Source organism: Rhinolophus ferrumequinum, chromosome 21, assembly GCF_004115265.2.
Source record: "Rhinolophus ferrumequinum isolate MPI-CBG mRhiFer1 chromosome 21, mRhiFer1_v1.p, whole genome shotgun sequence".
Lineage (NCBI taxonomy): Eukaryota > Metazoa > Chordata > Mammalia > Chiroptera > Rhinolophidae > Rhinolophus > Rhinolophus ferrumequinum.
The window spans coordinates 27,336,136-27,355,039 of NC_046304.1; the positions used below are offsets into that span (position 1 = coordinate 27,336,136).

Here is an 18,904-nt window from a genome sequence, read left to right on the forward strand (position 1 = left end):
ATACAGATGCTCTAAAGTAAAGAAACTGTCTAAATGCTAAAAGCATGAATTATCAGCTGGAACGAGGAAACGTACGAAAAGTTTTTAAAAATAAATATGCATTTTTTTCCGCCCTGCCGTCCACCAAGCATTCCTGTAGACGGCAAACGGTCACCCTATAATGCTCTCGCAGTAAGGAAGGAGGGGGGTGTCCCTGGATTTCTTTTCGTCTCTGACGACATAATGGGGAGACAGCGGATTCTCTAGGGCCCTGCACTTGAAAAACAGAAGGGCAAAAAAGAATCGGTTGTCATCCGGAATCCTCCTAAGGGGACGGGTAGGCGGCCCGGTGCCAGCGACCTAGATCAAATGGCCCGCGTCATGGCGCGCTCCCGCGCAGGCGCCAGCCGCGCCGCCCCTCCCCCCCGGGTCCCGCCCAAAGGCCCAACGGCCGACCCGGCCTCGCCCTCGCGCAGGCCCAGGTGGAGAGGACGCGCGCCGGCCCAGGTGACTCCCTACCGGCCCCGCCTCCAGGCGGGAGAAACCATCTCTTAAGCGGGGGGAGAGAGGGAACCCATGGCCTCCCACACCGGAAGCGGAAATCTGAGGTACCGGAAGTGATGGGCATTCTGGGTAATTTGCTGTTCACATTATTGTGGGTGAGGCGGCTGTAGCAAAGTTTGTTGCTGTTCTGTGGAAGACGATGGCTCTGGAGACGGTGCCGAAGGACCTGCGGCATCTGCGGGCTTGTTTGCTGTGTTCACTGGTCAAGGTATGCATCGGGGACCTGGCTGTAGGGACGATAGGGGAAAGCTGGTGGAAAGGGTGGAATGGGATGTGGGAAACTGCAGGAGGCCATTGTTTACATCGGTAGGAACCACATTTAGCAGTTGTGGGCATGGACGTTGTGGGGACAGAGCCCCAAAAAGCAGTTTCCAGGCTCTCGGCCTCACATAGAAAGGTGCTGGCTCAGGTAGTAAATGGCCATCGACTGTGATCAAATGGCCATCAGCTGTGGCTAGTTGGCCGTCAGCTGTAACCAGTGAGCCATTGGGCACTAATATAACTGCCGTGGCTAGGCTAGCAGAAAAATGGGAGCTAGCAAGAAGATGGTGGCTGAGTCTGCAAGCGGTACAGTGAGGGTTGAGAATTGTGTTGCTCCTGGTTCCTGTGTCTCCAACCCAGCCGCCAGCGAGAGTATAGTGGTGTGACTCCCCTACCTATGGCTCCGTGGGTGTTCCTTTTTGGCCTCACCATGTCCTGCGTTCTTATGTGGGGAGTGGGACCAGAGACCCCGCCTGACACCCCGCAGGCCGCCCCGCACGACACCCCTGCACGACAGATGGTCTTACGTGCCTTTGACTCCTCAGTTCTTAGCCCAGGCCTGACCCTTAACAGACGTTCACTGAACTTCTGTTGGAGCCGAAGGACAGCGGGAATCAAGGGTGGAGATCTGCAGCTTGGGCAGTAGTTGGAGAGGGTGCCTGACCCTGAGGAGACTGGGGAAAGGAATAGGTAAAATGCAGTTGGGGAACAAGGAGTGTGAGGGTGGAACGTAGGGGCTGTGGGAGTGGTGAGTGGGGGACCTGATGAGACATGGCCAACATAGGCAGCCTTCTACTTGAGGGGGTAGAAGTATGGAAAAGCGGCTTTTTGTTTTGGCCTGTTCCTGCTCACTTCTCTCCTTTTCAAAAATTTTCCCTCGCAGACTATAGACCAGTTTGAATATGATGGTTGTGACAATTGTGATGCATACCTTCAGATGAAGGGTAACCGAGAGATGGTATATGACTGCACCAGCTCTTCCTTTGATGGGTAAGCCCCTTTTGATTTTGTTACTCACTTCTCTATTACCCCCACCCCACCATGTAAATGTGGAGCAGGCGCTTGAAGCCATTATCCTGATTGGTCTCAAAGTTACTTTGAGACACACTAGTCTTAGTCTGTCCGGTACAGTAGCCACTAGCGGCTTGAAAGGTCGCTAATCTAAATTGAGACATTCTTTAAATATTCTAAATATTTAAAATTCTAAAACATTCTAAACATTCTAAATTCTAAAACATTTAGTCTAAATTCTAAAACATGTAGACATTCTAAAATAAACACCGGATTTCAAGACCTTAGTACAAGAAAAAAATGTAAAACATCCTAATATTTTTTGTATTATGTGACAAAGTGATAACACTTAATATGTTGGATTAAATGAAATATGTCATTGGAATTAATTTCACCTTTGTGTCTTTACTGTTAAACATGGCTTCTAGAACATTTAAAATAGCTTGTGTGGCTTTCATTCTGTTTCCACTGAACAGTTCTTCACTAGACTGTTAGCTTATTGATGATGGTAGGGGGTAGGGACTGTGTTTATCTTGTACACCAGGGCCTGGAAGGAGTTTGTGGATGCTTAATAAATGTTTGTTGCATGCTTGAAGATCCTTTTTGAAAATGAAGGGGAGGGAAGGTACAGTGATGGTAAATTATTGCTGATGCTTTTAAATATCTCTAAGAGGTCCTGTAAGAAAAGTGTTCCCTTGTTGAGATTGTCCAGTGGGGAGAAGAGGAAATGAGATAAACATAAATGGTCAGGTCTTAATTTTCCTTCCCCAAGGTAGGAGCCAGAGGGCAGTATTCTTGGGGGTTAAAGAGATACTATTGTTTCTTTGGCTTCTAGGCCAATTAAGGGTTTACACACAAACTGGACTCAAACCTAGTACTTGCTGAAGTTCTTTCAGCAAGTGATCAATGGAGTGATCCAACTCCATTCTTTCTTTGATTTCCTTTAAGGAAGAATAAAGGATTGGGCAAAAAAGTGATGTCATAGAACTTTTACTTCCTACACATGCATGTGCACTCAGATGCTGTAGTTTTTTTGTTCATTTATTAGCACCGTTTAAAAAAAAAAGGCCAAAATGGAGTCACTTACTAAACCATGTCGCCAAACCAAAACTTAATAACCAACCTAATCAAAGTTTCAGCTTCTCAGGAGTAGAATTTTAAGCCAATCGATCATGGGTTTCCTCTCCTAGAACTGCTGTGCTGGCTGGGAACAGTATAAAGAGGGCAGTTCTCTCAGTGTTTCTCTTTTCTAACAGGAAAAGAGAAAAGGCTTGGGCTGACTGTTTCTTTTTCCTAGAATTATTGCGATGATGAGTCCAGAGGACAGCTGGGTCTCCAAGTGGCAGCGAGTCAGTGAGTATCTCCCTTTCTCCTTATCCTGGCTTAGTTGTGTTGTTGCTGTCCAGTGGGGGAGGGGCCTCAGGGGGAAAGATGGGATTGTGGAAAAGATAAGGAAAGTGTCTGGGTTCTGTCATTTACCATTTGTAGCCAGAAGTGATTCCTCTTCTCTTAGAATTGTAGCATTTCTGTCATCTTTAGCTTAAAGTCTCCATTTGGTCTTTAGTCTTAATTCACTGCCACTGCATCTCTTCTCTTTCAGGTAACTTTAAGCCCGGTGTGTATGCGGTGTCTGTCACTGGTCGCCTACCCCAAGGTAGCAATAATCATAATGTTTACTTACTGCGCCAGGCTTTGTGGGAGTCCTTTGTGTGAATGATGCCAGTCCTCACAACTCTGAGGGAACCCAGGCACAGAGAGTTTAAATAACTTGTCCAAAGTCACCCATCTAGTAAGTGAGGAGCCAGAATTTGAACCCAGCCATTCTGGCTCTGGAATCCTTGCTTTTGACAGCTTCACTGTGTCTCTCTCTTTCCTCTCATTCGTACCAAGTCATTGCCAGACACTTGCCTGGATCTTCACTGGTAACAAGCCAACCAAACAGGGCTATCTGATGAACAGTCTAGGACAATTTGCTTAGTGTCTCCCTCTTCCCCAGGGTGGTAGCTGAGGGACCTTTCTTCTTCCTTCACAGAGGTGTTTTCTTTTTCTGTGGCAGGAATAGTGCGGGAGCTGAAAAGTCGAGGAGTGGCCTACAAATCCAGAGACACAGCTATAAAGACCTAGCAGGATGCATGGCTGCCAGCATTTTTGCCGCCATCTCCTGCTTCTGCTTATTTATTGTGAAACTGAATGGACAGAACTTCAAATACTCTTCACCCTCCAGTTCTGAGACCCAGCAGACTGTTGAGAGAGCAGCAGAGCATGTCCCTGGGTCATTTTACCTTCTTTGGACTACTGGTGGGGGTGGGAGTGGATTGGGTTAGTGGATTACTGGAGTCTGAATTGAATGGGGAGTAGGATGCTGGTTTTGCTTCCCACAGCCTTGGGCTACCCCGTTGTCCATGGGCAGGATTCATGGTCAGTGTCAAATGCCAATAAACATGACTCCGTAGACCTGACAGATGTCTTACCTTCTCCTTCCTTTCTCTTACTTGGGCACAGTATGAACTCACTTGCCCTATAAGCACCTTCCCAGAGCAGCAGAGGCCCTTCTGCCCGTTCCTCATCTCTGAGCCTCCAGGTTTCTGCCTTTCTATTGTGCTTCCTTGGGTCTCATTGGAAAGTCCACTGTCCTGAGTCTGGGCAACCCCGTCATCCCGGTGGTCCTAGTTCCTATTTGTTGCTGCCTGCCTGCCAGACCTGCCACAGCAGATGTCCCTTGAAAACCTGAGACTTCTTAATATTCTTTGCTCTTTGACGGTGTTTAATACTTTTGTTTTTCCTTCCTTGTGTGTGATTTTTACTGCTCCTCCTGTACATTAGGAGGGCACCCCTGATCTCCCTGTCCTGCGGTACCACATTCCGCAGAATTTCCCTAACTGGAGAGACCCTCAGGTGGCTGCTGGCGGCTAACTTGTGCCTCCATAGGAGGTAGGCCTGCCCCTTTCCCTCGGGCTTAGTAGGGGGCCTTAAATGATGTCACATTGGCCAAGGTGAGGGACATGTTTTGGAATTTAAAGTTTACCATACATTCTCAGTTTCTGAAATTTCCACATTTTGATTGTCCCCATTTTGATTTCCCTAAGTGTCTTGTTCTCCATCTGTAAAACGAGTGATTCCACTTTGCCTGTGTATCTCAGAATTGTGATTATAAAAATGAAGCAATGTGAAAATTCTAACAAGTTTTATAAAAGGTAAAATTCATTTGCTCTCCTTTTGTTGGCCATTCTTCAATATAAACAGTATGTGCACAATCAAAACAGTGGGGGGAAGGGCCCGGAACCAGCACAGCAGGGTGAGCGCTGACCCACTGAGCAGAGGTGCCTGCACTGGGGCTTTGTGTCTCAGCCACCTGGTGTTGCTAGTGAGTCAGTGTCTCTCGTTACCTGTGGCCTGGAGTGCGGGAAGGAGGGAGAGTTGCTGAGTCTCCAGTGACCTCCCCGCTTTTTCCTTGTCCTGGTAGGCCCATGGGAAGGAAGCTGGGATTGGCCTGGGCTGCTCATGTCACCACTTAGCAGGTCGTCCTCAAACCAGAACCATTTTCTCTGATTCCTTCAAGTTTTGAGGGAATGACGGTCTGTTAACCCAAATTGCAACTGAGTTTTTCAAGGATTTTCCCAGCCCAGCAAACTGAAAGCCTCAGGGGTGATGGTTTCTGTTGTTCAATTTCAATCTGAATGGAGCCTTGGGAAGCAGCCCCACCAGCTAGAGCCTACATCCCAGAGGGAAGAAGTGGGTTTCCGCAAGAGCACCTAGGCCAGGCAGCCAACACCCAACTTTCACTGGCTTTTCTCAGAAAGTCCCTTGGAAATCCCCAGTTGCTGTCCTGCGTGTCTGACCCGGACATGGCTGCTTGGTGAGAATGGAAACAGTTGTGGGGAGGGGAGGCGAGGCGAGAGGAGCTGTGCGCAAATAACCACACTCAGGCTGCCTCAGCCCCACACTGAGCTGGGGCCTTAACTGTCAGCCTCGCAGGAAGCGAAAGACAGCACTGGTGGTTGTGGGGGAGGGGTGGCCAGCTGCGGTGACCGGATTTCACAGACTCCGTGCCAAACGGGCTCTGCCTGGAGGCTGCTTCTGAATTCGCTTTCGTGCTTTCTCTGGTCCTTGAGCTTGCTTGTGGTGTCACTCAGCAGCCCAGATAGGCAATCATGTTCTGGAGTCCCATTCCCTGCTGGGAGCCCAACGAAGCGGAAATGGACTGTTGATTGTTCAAGACTCCCTGGGAGTGGGCAGTGCTGTGTGGAAGAGGTTTCAGGTGCTAGTACTGCTGTCCTGCATGCTCCGTGCTGAGGGCTAGCCCCTGACCATCGTGCCTGTCAAAGTTTCAGCCACATTCTGACTGCTGAGGTCCCACAGCTGCCCAGGGTTTTGGTCTTTTGCTCTAGGGTGGCTTCACTCCTTCAGAAAGGCAAGACTCCTCCTTAATTTAACAAGGACAGACTCGAGTCAGGCAGATTAGAAACAGGGTGGTAACTAGGCTGCCTTCCCCTCGCCTACTTATTCCTTATTCTCCACTCCCTCCCCACCACAGGCTATGGGGTTAGGGTGTCTCCCCAAAACTGAGGGGCTAAGTGGCAGTGCATTGCTGAATGCAGCCTCCAGCCCAGTGCAGGCATTGGTGGCTGATTGAACAAGGGTCAGAACATTCTGGTCTTGGGGAGCAGTTTCTCCAGGAGTAATGGGGATGGGTTGGTGAGAACCTAAACTCAGGCTGGGCTCTTCAGGCTTGGGGACTGAGGCCTCTTCCCTCTGGGCATGGCCACTACCTTCTTCCTCCCCGCCCATCTATAACCAGCTATTTAATCCTCAAGTCCACTCGTGACACCCAATCTATGTGTGCATATAAAAGAGACAGGTAATGTTTAAGAACAGGCTAATAACATCTTTGTTTGAAAGTCTGGTTCAGGTTTAGTATCAGTAAAACCTTTCCTTTAAATAACATTTTACAGTTGACAAAAGGGCTTTTATGTCTATTACTTGATCCTCACAAAACCCCTGTGGCATAGTTAACATCCTTATGTCGTGATGAAGAGACTGAGCCTCAGCGTGAGAGGGACTTGGTTTTGACCAAGTGGTGAGCCTTAGCTCAAAAAATACATTGCCCACACCCTGCTGCTTCCAACATAGTTAGCGCCACGCGCAGGTTTTCTCCCTCCATGAGTATTTCACAGAACCAGTGTGAGGCATTAGTTTGTTGAGTGAAAGTTACATGTCCCTACACATTCGTGGAGCACCCCTGACCACCCTACATCTCTAGTCCCCGAGTCTAAAATTAGCCAAAGATAGGGAGGCAGTGTGGGGAAATGGCCCAAGAAGGAGAACCTTGGGATTTACTCAAGGATCCCTGTGCTGACGACTGGGGAAATGGCCCAAGAAGGAGAACCTTGGGATTTACTCAAGGATCCCTGTGCTGACGACTGGGAAACTGGCCCAATCCTTCAGTTCCCTTCTGGGTGCATCTCCTGTTCCACTCCAGCAGCGCCTGGGTATCTGCTGGCCTGTCCCCATCCCCCTAACCTCTCCTGCTTCTCTCTACTCACCACTTCCCTCCATCAGCAGCCCAATCACGGTACCTTCACACCCCACAAGAACACTGGGACTCGTGATGAAAAGAACACATATTCAACTTGGGGCATAGTCCCTGCCTCCCAGCCCTGCTGCCTTCACCACCCACCAGCCCTGACTTCTCTAAGTCGCTTTACCTCTCCAAAACGAAGTTTCTTTATACAATGCAGTGGACAAAACTCTGGTGTTAGGCGGCAGGATTGTAGTCACCTGTGAAAGGTAGGGGTGGAAGAGGGCATGAGGGGCCCCTGAGGTGCTGGGTATAGCATCTTTTCTGATCTGGATGCTGGTTACACAGGCTGGTTCACTTTCTGAAAATTATGTTGAGTTACACACTTGTGATTTGTTCATTTTTCTGTTTGTTGTACTTCATATAAAAGTTCCCTTAAAGAAGCAGTTGGCAGTCCCTGTCTTAGGATAGTTGTGAGAATCAAATGCATTAATATAGGTGAAAACAATTTGAGAGCTGTAAATAACTAAGGGATTGTCATAGTCCAAAGTTGTCCACCTCTAGGTAAGTTCTAGGCAAGTGTGACAGGAATGTCATCTCTCAAGCATTGTTGATCAATAGATGTTCCAATATAGCTATCATACATAAATATATCAAAACTGAAACATTTTCCTCCAAGCACCGTGGCTTTTTATTTTAACCTCTGTTCTCTCATTTTTTTTATGACAAGTTATATATATATATATATATATATATATATATTTACTTGCTGTTTGGATGCTAGATTCTGGATATGATTTAACCTCTACTTGGCTCAAAGTCATTATTATAAACATCCATTTTGTATCATGTGGTGAAATGGTTCTGGACTGATTGTTTTCTATCCCTTGGATTCATGTCAGCCTGTCAGCTGTCACTTCTGCTACTCATGTGTGGCTGTCTCCCTTCCAGTCTTGTTTGAACTAGAACAAACAGCCGCGCTCGGTAAAAATTGCTGTAGGGTGAGCCAGTAAGGCTAAGACTGAGGAAGAAAGCACGTGGCTGCCTGCCTGGGCCTTGGGGCTCAGAGTCCTTCACCAGTGGAGGGACGCGTCCTGCGTGTTGGGGCTGTAGAAAGAGAGCAGGCAGATCATACAGAGCATGTGAGAGCTGGGAGAGTCATGACTTAAGCCAGCCCTTCACTCTGTGGGTGAGAAGACTGAGTCCCAGAGACAGGGGTCAGCTTGACCTCAAGAGGGAGGTCCCTGCTACTTTGTTTGTCCCACACTGCCTGACTCAGTGCCTCTTGCCTATAGATGTTGGTGTTGCTCTTTGCTTTAAGACACCAGGAAGCAGGAACTGAGTGCAGAGAAAACTCTGCCCCATGCTGCTGCCATCAAGATGCCAGACCCTCTGAGAAATGTGATAGAAAACATCTTCCCTCTAACCCTCGGCACTCCTATTCTCCGCACACACTGCCAGAATGGAGGGTAGGCATTATGGGGTCGTGGACAGAGGATTGAAGGCCGAGCTTTCCTTGGGGGTCTGTCCCACAGCAGAGGGAGGCCTGGGCCTGGAAGTGGTCAGGGAGCTTCCAGGCCCGTTTCAAGAACTATGTGCTGCTTCCTGCCTGTGCCACTCTCCTTCCTCCAAACTGAGCCTTGGAGCAACAGAGAGAACGTGAGGGAAGGGAAGAACAGCTTCAGACACCAGGGTGGGGGAACCCAGCGTCTCTGCAAAATGGATTCCTCATTCCTTCTTCCCCAACTCCCCCGCAACTGCCACCCTTTCAACCCCAACTCCCATCCCGGAAAATACCTGGAAGGAAGTGAGTGCTCTGAGGCGACTAGCCGGAAGAGGGGGGTTTAACTGTCACCTTGTCCCTGGGGGCTTGAGTAGGCTTGAGTAGCGGAAGGTAGAGAGGGAAATGCAAATCCATGCTTGGGAGGGAGAGAGAAGAACTCCACAGAGAGGAAGAGAGTGGCAGCCATTGCCAGCCTTCCTCCTGGGCTTCTGGTCCCAGCAGGGAGGCCTGAGGCAAGGGCGGGATGGCAGGCTCTGGGAGAAGCCAGCAGCTGCCTCTACCCTATGCAGGCAGCTGCGGCACTGGCACTTTCCCTGGGCAGTGAGTAGACTCACTTCCTCAGCATCTGCACCCCAGGGCAGCAGGCACATGGGGGCGGGGTCTGGAGCTCCTCGGAGTCCAGGGGAGAGAGGAGGTGGAGGAGGTCGAGGTGATGTCCTTGCTGGATGAGCCTAAGAAGATCATGTCTAGTCTGCTTCTGTAGCAGGTGGACTAAGCTTAGGTTGGAAAGACCCCTCTGGCATCCACGCCTCCTCTTCCTGTGAGAGACACCAAAGGCCACAATTGAGAACCACATGGCATCCTTGCAAAGGGATCTGTCACAGCAACCAGGAGGCAAAAATGAGTGAGGAGCAGCCCTGGGGTCAGTGCTTCGACAGTAATAATCATCTGTTATATCAGTATGACAACGACCAGGTTCAAAAGTGGCCACCTCCATTGTTGTGTTTGATTCTCAGTACCATCCCGTGAGGCATTATTCCCCTTTCCCAGATGAGAAAACAGTTTTAGTTCTTACCACTTGCCCAAGGTCGACGGCCAGGCAAGGCTACACTGGTGTTTCAGCCCAGCTGCCCGTCAGTTCTGCCATGGCAGATGGGGCTCTAGGGCCTATACTGGAACAGGGGTGAGGGGGTCCTCCTTATCTTCCTTTTGTCCCCTTGAGCCCCAGCCTGTAGGTGAGGCTCTTGAGGCTGCAGATCCACCAACCTCCGCACCAAGGTCTCTGGGGGATGAAGGCTGCAACACCTCCCTGTGCTCGCTCACCCTTGGACCTTACCTGGAGGGCCTGAGTCCCCTGTCCCCCCAACCCCAGCCCCCATTTTGCCCCAGTTCTCTCACCTCCTCCCTGCCCTCCCAGCTGCTGCCCCATGACACGGCTGCCTGCACCCCATTGGCCGGCCTGGGAGCATTTGCCCTTATTTGGCCAGACGGCTCCAGGCCAGGCCTCCACCCCCCCCCAGCCCAGCCCCCGCAGGCTTGTCTCTCTCACTTCGTCTTTTTGAGGTTTGGCTCTGGGGCCCTGACGGGCGTCGCTTCAAACGCACTTTCTGGTTGAGTCACTTTTTAACGGCTCTAGTGCTGTGAGCTGCTGCTGCTGCTGCTGCTGGGGCCCCAGCCGTCATAGCCAACCCTCCCCCATCTGACTACCTAATAGGCTCTGATGGAAGGGGCAGGGGTGGCCCTTTGCTGTTGGACAGAGTCTGCAGACCACTTGGTTACCCATGTAGACCCCTCTGCTCCCCACCCTGCACACACACAAACCTGGGGGCAGGGAAGTTTGCCCTGACTTCCAACCACTGCTTTTTCCAACCCCCTTCTCGGGTTTGTGAGGAGACACAGGCTGTGTGTCCACTATCTTTGGAGTATCCCTTCTGACGTGTGCCAGGCCTGGTCCTTTTGGGAGCATTCTGAATTGAGTCCTATAGGGGGACAGAAAATATGCAGACTGTTGGCCTATTTTCAGGAAGGTGATACTTAACCTCGCTGAATTCCGGTTCCTCAGCTCTGAGATGGGGATCCCGTCGCTCACATCAGTGGGGCAGCATGATGACAGAATGACGTTCAGATTGAATGTGCTTTTATAAAATTCTCTAGATGCCTCAGCTGCTGCCCTCTCCCCTCTCCCAGCTCAGGGTGTGGAATGTGAAAGTGAAGGAAGAAACAGCCCCGAGCCTTTCATGGGGCAGTCCTCACGGAGCTCTTTTCTCTGTTCTTTTCACCCCTCACCTTCTGCTTCTCCAGCTGTCCTTGGCATGTGAGGGATCCTGAGAGGGCAGGAGGGAACAGACAGAAAAAGGAGTCCCGCCAGCCCTTTGCCCCTTGTTCCCAGCCTAGATTAGGGAAGATCTCTTCCCAGCCTCCTGCTTTTTCTGAACTGATGGAGGTCTACCCTTGAGCCAACTGGGGAAATCCATGGCCTGCCCAGTGACTGGGCAGGTCTTGGAACGCAGGCCTTGCTGCTGCTTCTTCCAAGGTCCCTGGGCCTGCTTGCTTTGGGGGACTTCCTAGAGTACAAACAGTGCTTTGGTCACCTCCTCCTCAATTTTGTAGATGAAGACACAAAAGCTGGGGGTGGGGGGCTGATTGGATGACTGGCCCGCTCTGTGGGACACTGTAAATAGCCACAGAGCGGTGACTAGATCCCTAGTCTCCTGCCCGCCAGTTCTGCCCTCTACTTGGTGGTCCTGATGTTGGGGGTAGGGAGTTAGGGTCATGAGAGATCATAGTGGGTTCCAGGCAGGAATGCCCTTTCAACATGCATGTGCATGCGCACGTATGCACGTGCACGCACACTTTCTCAGTAGTAGTTAACACTGGAGCAGGTGCAGCTCTGCAAGTTAACCCAGGGACCTGTATGTAGAGGCAGCCAGAAGGGAGTTGTTTCTGGTTTTATGGCCACTCCCACAGCAGTGGTCAGGATGGCCTCCTTCACACCCACACCCCTTTCCTACCAAGCCCATCCTGTCCTCTTCCCAGATGCTGTGGACAAAACCCTGAACTTTGGCCCTAACTTGCTTTGTGGCCTCAGGCTGCCTGCTGCTTCTCTTTGGGCTTCCTGACAAGCCAGTTTGCTGTCTGACTTTGCTGCTTAAAAAGACTTGGATACTGTAATCCGGAGAGCTGAGCCAGAACCCCCGTCCAGGGCAGAGTGGGTCTCACAGGGTGCACTGCAGGTGGTGCCTCTGTCCACAATAGAGCAGGAGAGTGTGAAGTTAAACCTGAAGGGTGTCTGGGCAGTGCAGGCCAGGCTGAGAGGAAACCGTGCCCACTTTCCTTGCCTTCTCAGGCCTTCCTGGTGCTCCCCAAGGCTCTGAGCTGAGTCAGGGGACTTTCTTAGGTACTGATATGCCCTCTGCAGCTCTGCAGGGGACAAGGGCTGGCTTAGGTGCTTGAGGCAACTTCCTGCTCTCGGCACCTGCTTCGCTTGGCAGCCCCTCCAAGGAGAGTGGCGAAAGGTCCCAACATTTGGGACTATTGACTCCAGTTGTCTTTAGCCCCATTTTGCAATGTTGGGTGCTCAGTTTCCCTCCTTTGTGGCCAGGCCTGTCTCCAAGCCTAGCTCCCATGAGGGCGGGCCTGCTTTGCCTTCTGACTTCCTGTTTGTAAGTGGTTAGGTCCTGTGGCTTCTCTCTTGTTGTCTCTTCACAAGGCAGGTTATCTAGGCTACCATCTCTGCCTGCCTGCTGAGCGAGGGCCCCAGGCCCATGCAGCTGGAGGGAAGGCCTGGTTTTCTTCTCTGCCTTCATGTGCAGCCAATGCCCTCTTCATTTCTCCTACCCTCTGGGCCTGCTCTCCCTTGCAGGTATTAGGCCTTCAAAAGACCATTTCTCCATTTCTCCCCTTGCCCAGAAATCTTCTACCTTCTCTATCTCTTCTTTTTCCAAATCTTCTTCCATCCACACTCACTTCCTCTGGAAGCCTTCTCTGATGAGCCCCCATGACTCGGAAGTTACCACTGCAGCATCCGTCAGTCCAGCCCCGTGGGACCCTCAAACCCACCCAAGGCTAATTTGGGTTGCAATAATTTTGTAAGATGTGGGTACATGTGAAGGTGTATATTTGTTCTATTTTACTGTTGGGTTTAGCGCCTGCTCAAGTAGGAACAAAGTTTCCCCATCGGATCGGAAGCTTTGAGCCTGCTTTAGGTACAACTGCTCACTCACACCAACACACAAAACTCTCACACCCTGCACACGAGGTCTGACAATTAAGTTTGAGAACTTATTGTAATGATGTTGCTAACCTTTTTTGATATCAGAGGGATTATTCATTATGAATTTGTACCAACTGGACAAACAGTTCACCAAGTTGACTATTTGGAAGTGCTGAAAAGGCTGCGTGAAAAAGTTAGACAACTGAACTTTTTGCCAACAATTCATGGCTCTTGCATCACGACAATGCACCAGATCACACGGCACTGTCTGTGACGGAGTTTTTAGCCAGTAAACAAATAACTATTGGAACACCCTCCCTACTCATCTGATCTGGCCCCCAACGACTTCTTTTTTTACCCAAAGATAGAGGAAATATTGAAAAGAAGACATTTTGATGACATTCAGGACATCAAGGGTAATCCAATGACAGCTCTCACGGCCCATTCCAGAAAAAAGAGTTCCAAAATTGCTTTGAAGGGTGGACTAGGTGCTGGCGTCAGTGCATAGCTTCCCAAGGGGAGTACTTCAAAGGTGACCGTAGTGATATTCAGCAGTGAGATACGTAACACTTTTCAGGATGAGTTCGCGAACTTAATTGTCTGTCCTCGTATTTATCTGTGTCTTGCCTATCAGGGCTGGGAGTCCCTGAAGACAGGTCCTGTGTCCTTTTCTCCTCAGGGTCACCTTTAACCCTGCCCACAGCCTCAGCTTGGTGCACAAAAGATAGCTGTCCCCTAGGTGAGCAGGGTTGGGGCGGAATGCGGATTGTGAGCCTGGAGCCCTCCAGGATCTCAAGCCCAGACCCCAGTTGCCTTGGCCTGTCAGCTGCTGAAGGGCTGTTCCCAGTTTTTTTCTGATGCCCGCTGCCTCACCTCTACTCCTCATCTTGGTCCCGCTCCTTCTCTCCTTTTGCGATCTCTGAGCAGGAATCTGATCCCCGGACTAACAGTGTTGGAACTGGAAAAGATCACGGAGGACATTTTATAGCCCAGTAAAAGTGAGCAAAGGCGCCCATTGAGTGCCTGGCTGCACCCAGACCTACGGTCAAGGAGTGAGTTTGAAAAATCCAAGAGACACCTCTCTCCACCGAGAGAGGCATCTTCTCTCAACCACCTCCTCTATTAGCCACTGGCCATTCTTCAAGGGGTTAGTTTCTCTCATCCTGGGAAACTCAGGCAACGGGTGGCTTTGAGGCAGGAGTGGAGTCATGCTTCTCTCAAATAGTGTCTGTGTCCTGAAGCCGTCCCAACTTCCTCCAGGCACCCTCCCAAACACAGATGCCCAAGTGAACCTTCTGGGAGGAGACAGGTGTGTGCAGGAGTGTGCCCAGACTTCCTCAGGGTGCATCTGGAGCACTTGTCTGGGGAGCCACCCACAGTGTGTCTGGGTGGCTCTGGGCCTACTGTGCCGCTCTGAAAGGAGACTGTGAATCTGTCAGGGTCTTTAGGCCCTGTGTGTCCGTGTGTGTGTGTGTGTGTGTGTGTGTTTCAGTGGCAGGCCCCACTGCTCTTCCTGTTGGTCAGTCCCACAGGCCATGCCTATGGGTCGTGCAGGCCTGGAGTAGGGCTTCTGTCCAGTGCTCCTGTCCTACTCAACTGGACGGTTCTTATTGTCTCTGTTTCCTTATCTCAGACCCTGCCTCTTCATTGTCCTTGAGTTTTGTCTCTGGCCTTGTCCCATTTCTCCTGGTTTGAGGTCCAGCAGAGCTTGGATTCATCCCTGGATGGAGGGAGAAATCCAAGGTACAGAGCCCCTGAATATCCCCTCCATTCCATCCCTCTTTAACCCCAGCTTTAGGAAAGCCCCAGTCTCTCCAGAAACTTCTTATCCCTAGAAGCTCTGTTGATGGAGAGACTGGGTCTCACTCTCTCTCCTCAAAAACATTAAATAATTTAAAAAATCAATAGTGGTTTTGGCCTTCGGCATTGAGGACACACAAAGGAAAAGCAGTGTCTGTTGTCACAGGAGGGCAGACATCAGGAACACCCGTGCAGTGCTCAGGACAGGAGAAGGATTGGGTTAGAGACTGTTGAGGGACAAGTGTGTCCCTCAGAAGGAACTTCAGGTCTGACTTGCTGCAGGTCATATGCTGAGGGGTCTTGGCAGAGCTGGGCCCTGAAGCCAGGCTCCCTGGCTCCCAGCCTGTGACTCTCCTTTGCTGGGGGGCAAGATGCTTTAGGAGGAGGAGCCCTGAAGGGTGGGGGTCCAGGAACCCAGGTTACTGCACAACTTTGATATTCTTATCCTCTTATCGCCTGGGGCAGCCACTTCCCCTCCACCCAGGGTCTGAAGCAGCGGTGGTCTGTTAAAGGAGCACTGTCCCATTTCTGGCCAGTTCTCCCTCCTCACCACTGTCTCTTCAGACCCTAGCGGGTGAAGGGCCCTGTTCACCTTTTCTCTGTCCCATTTAGGGGCTTGGGGATGGATAACAATTTTCCAGGTTGAGGGTTGACCTTCCTGAAGGAAAGGATGTGAGGCAATCTCCCTCCCTGCTCCCAACCCCCCATGACAATAAGCCTCTTCTGAGCCATGAATCTGAGAGTGCCCTCAAGTGTGTGTGGGTCTGACCCTAAGTGGAGAACTCAGAGAAGAGGCCCATGGCCTTCTGGGAAGAAGTCTTTGGGTGATTCTTGTCCACGCCTATACTGCCCCCCCCACCCCAATCTATTCCTCTTGATTCCAGAAACAAGCCCACTGAGAGGCTTCGGGAAACTTGGGGGAAATGTGTGGCCTAGATTCAGCTTCCCCAGCCCCCATGAAGCCCCACACCCTGTTCCTCCCCCAACCAGAGACCCTGGGATAGGCAGCTTCCTGCCTTCCCCATGGGGAAAGCGGGGGTGGCATGCAGGTGGGCGGGCCCCGTGCCCACATCCGGTGACTGCCAGAACCTCCCTGCCGAGCCTTTTTCCCTCCACTCCTCTAAGCCCAATGACACTCATGCCCTGCTCGAGATCCTGCTCCTCACCACTGCTCTGCCCTGCCCTCCTATCCCTACAGACCCTGAGTGAAGCACGAACACCCAATCTAGTGCCAACAGGCACACCTGGCTCAAGTGTGACCCCCCAACACTGTGTTGACGGTGTAGTTCTTGTCTCCTACAGGCTGGGGCTGGCAGAGGGGTGGCTCTGTGGGGCACTGAGGGTGATTGGTTATGTGGAAGACATTGTGATGAGCTGGCCCAGACCCACCTTCACGCATCTTACCTCCGGAGCTTCTCTGGGAAGCACATAGAGAGGAGCCACGGCTTGGTCTGAATGCCACTGCTCTCCTGAAGGGAGGGGACATTTCTGGGTTGGGGTCAGTGAGGGCGGGACTAGAAAGAAAAGTCCTTTCCGTGTGCTGGAATTCATGACTCTGTGTTTCGGGCACTCACTGAAGGGCCTGACAGGGAGCCGTTGTCTCCTGAGATCACCCTTAGTGCCCTGAGTCAGTTCCAGACTCTGGAGCTGGTGCCATGGGGGAAGGGCAAGCCTGGGGTCCCGGAAGCCACCTGCCCAGGGTGTGTGAGATGGTCCCTTCAGCCCCCCTCCTGCCAATACCCAGGCTTGTCTCTGGTTTCCTGTCAGTCTGTCCTCCCCAGGGAGGGGAGGGCGCACTAATCTCCGCTGCGGTGTGGGGGCGGGCTCCAAGACCGTTGGGCACCCTGAGATCTGGCCCACGTGACCTCAGGGTTATAAGCCCTGCCCGCGCTGAAGGGAACCCCACTTGGGAGCCCGGAGCACAGGGCTTGCTCCCCTCAGCCCTGCAGCATCAGGTAAGGGTCCGAACCTTCACTTCAGCCCCAACCAGGGCTCCTCGACTCGGGCCTCAATGGGCTATGAGGGGCTTGGGTTGCAGGCCTTGGGTGGAGATGCTTTGAGAAGGGGCTTCATCAGCAGCTTTAGTAACAAAGCTTGCTGGCAAAGCTCTAGGCAAAGAGGTGTAATAACCCTCAGATCTACTGCCTTCACGGTGGGACAGCTCCTGAAATCCTGGGCCTTGACTTCGTTCTAGACAAGGAAGGTAAAAGGGCCCCTCATCCCCAGATGAAGAAAGAGGGGTCCAAGGCTTCAAGGGACAAAGGCCAAAGAGTAGGTGGGAATGGCAGAGGTGGGCAGAGGCTGAAAAGTGGGACTCGGGTATCAGTGAGAAGTGCGGAAATGTCTCCCTCCACCCAACATGGCCACCATCTCCGCTGCGACAGCTTTGGGCTCCTGCCTGGGAAACCACCGAGCAGTGAAGGAGTCAGGGCCTTGGGCTGATGAGGAGGCTGGGGGCCGAGGCCTAGGAGGAAGGAGGCTGTGGCCACCTCAGTTGGACTCTGGATGGTGGGTTATGTGGCTGGGTGGGGTCACCCAGGGGTCAGAACTGGGGACTGGGGTGAGACCTCCAGAGTAGCCCTTGTCTCTACCTGAGTGTCCCTGAAAGTTGGGGGATGGGGTGGAGCCCTGGGGAAGGGAAGAGGGAACCAAAGAGGAAGTGGGGGGAGGGAGGTAGAGGAGGCAAGTTCTGGCGCCATGCTGAGTCACCGCCCACAGGCCTAGGGCGGGCCCTCTGGGGGCCTTGGGGCTGGGTTGTGGGGTCTTAGGAAGGCATGGGGAGGGTTGGGGAGGGCTAGGGGCTCCTAAAGCAGGAGTCAGGAGGAAGAGCGGGCGGCCTGAAGAGTACCCACACACGGACAGACAGACAGTGCAGTCACCCATAAAGTAGAAAGCACTACTAACAGCACTGGAGGGTGTAGTGTTTCCTACTTTATGGATGAGTGTACTGTGGGCTTCGGAGACCACGCCGCCGCCGCCGCCCGCCACCGTCATCCTCCACGCTCTGTACCTCAGGACCATGTGTGACAGGTGAGCCCCTCAGGCACCCTCCCCACCCCACCCAGACCCCTGAAAGGCCTCCACTGCCCCCATGGTGCTGTCCTCCTGGTTCTGGCCAACCGGGGAAATGCCACATCAGCCCCGCTGCTGCCCCAAGGCCTGGGAGGGCTGGATATCTGGACCTGATGCAGCTGTGGACAGGCCCCGGAGTGAGGGCACAGCCACAAGTGGACAGACACCAGGACGAGGAAGAGGCGGGAAAGGAGGGTAGATGGAGAAGAATGAGGGGTGGTGTCTGGAACCCCAACACTAATAAACAATGGATTCTGCTTTTCTTTTGTCTGAGGCTCTGTTGCTGGGGGTAGGGTGGGAAGGGGTGGGTGAACTGGCTTAACTGACACGTGGACGGGTGGGTGCACAGAGGGGATTGGAGAGCAAATCACTGTCAGCCTCCTGAGAGAAATGGGTCTGGCCTCCTTATGAGACCAGAGGAGGGCTCTGGGCCAGCCAAGGGGGTAAGGAGGAGCCTGGGCTGAGACCCTCCCTGCAAACCAAGGAAATGGGGCAGGGCATGGAGGGGCAGGGTATGAGGGGCCCTCCCACCTTTTATCATAGCTCTGGCCCTGCCCTGCCCTCCACTTGCTTTCCACACTCCCAAACTGAAGGCTGCTTACCTCCAGTTCTAATCTAAGAACATCTAGGCGTCCTGGGTAGTGTAAGAATTGGGCAGAAACACACTGGCACACACACAAAGCATCAGATACTACGTAATATATAAAGCACACACACCCAGCATGCATTTCCACACAGGGGTCCCAAACATGCATGCTATCAACATACGTGCGGTGACATATACACGTGACATGACTGGCATGTCACACAGTGACACACGGGTATATACACACTCAGGATACATACATATTCAATAGTGTACACACATGCAATAATATAAATGTGTGAGTCACAAATAGAAGAGCATACAAATATACATATAGTGACATTTACATAATAAACACATTGGTTCCAAACACACACACATAGTATGTAGTGACAC

At 51.8% G+C, this 18,904-nt stretch overlaps 1 protein-coding gene across 2 annotated transcripts; it reads left to right on the forward strand.

Annotated features, from left to right (window-relative positions):
- Window positions 1-580: 580 nt before the first annotated feature.
- Window positions 581-4,274, forward strand: SUPT4H1 (SPT4 homolog, DSIF elongation factor subunit). Of its 2 annotated transcripts, none has more exons than XM_033091445.1 (5): window positions 581-751; window positions 1,688-1,794; window positions 3,113-3,168; window positions 3,416-3,469; window positions 3,872-4,274. In XM_033091445.1, the coding sequence occupies exons 1-5, from the start codon at window positions 683-685 to the stop codon at window positions 3,937-3,939; spliced, it is 354 nt and encodes a 117-aa protein (XP_032947336.1). In that variant the 5' UTR covers window positions 581-682; the 3' UTR covers window positions 3,940-4,274. The 2 variants fall into 2 exon arrangements, with proteins under 2 accessions (XP_032947336.1, XP_032947337.1); XM_033091446.1 differs by having other exon boundaries at window positions 619-751; window positions 3,416-3,430.
- Window positions 4,275-18,904: the final 14,630 nt, after the last annotated feature.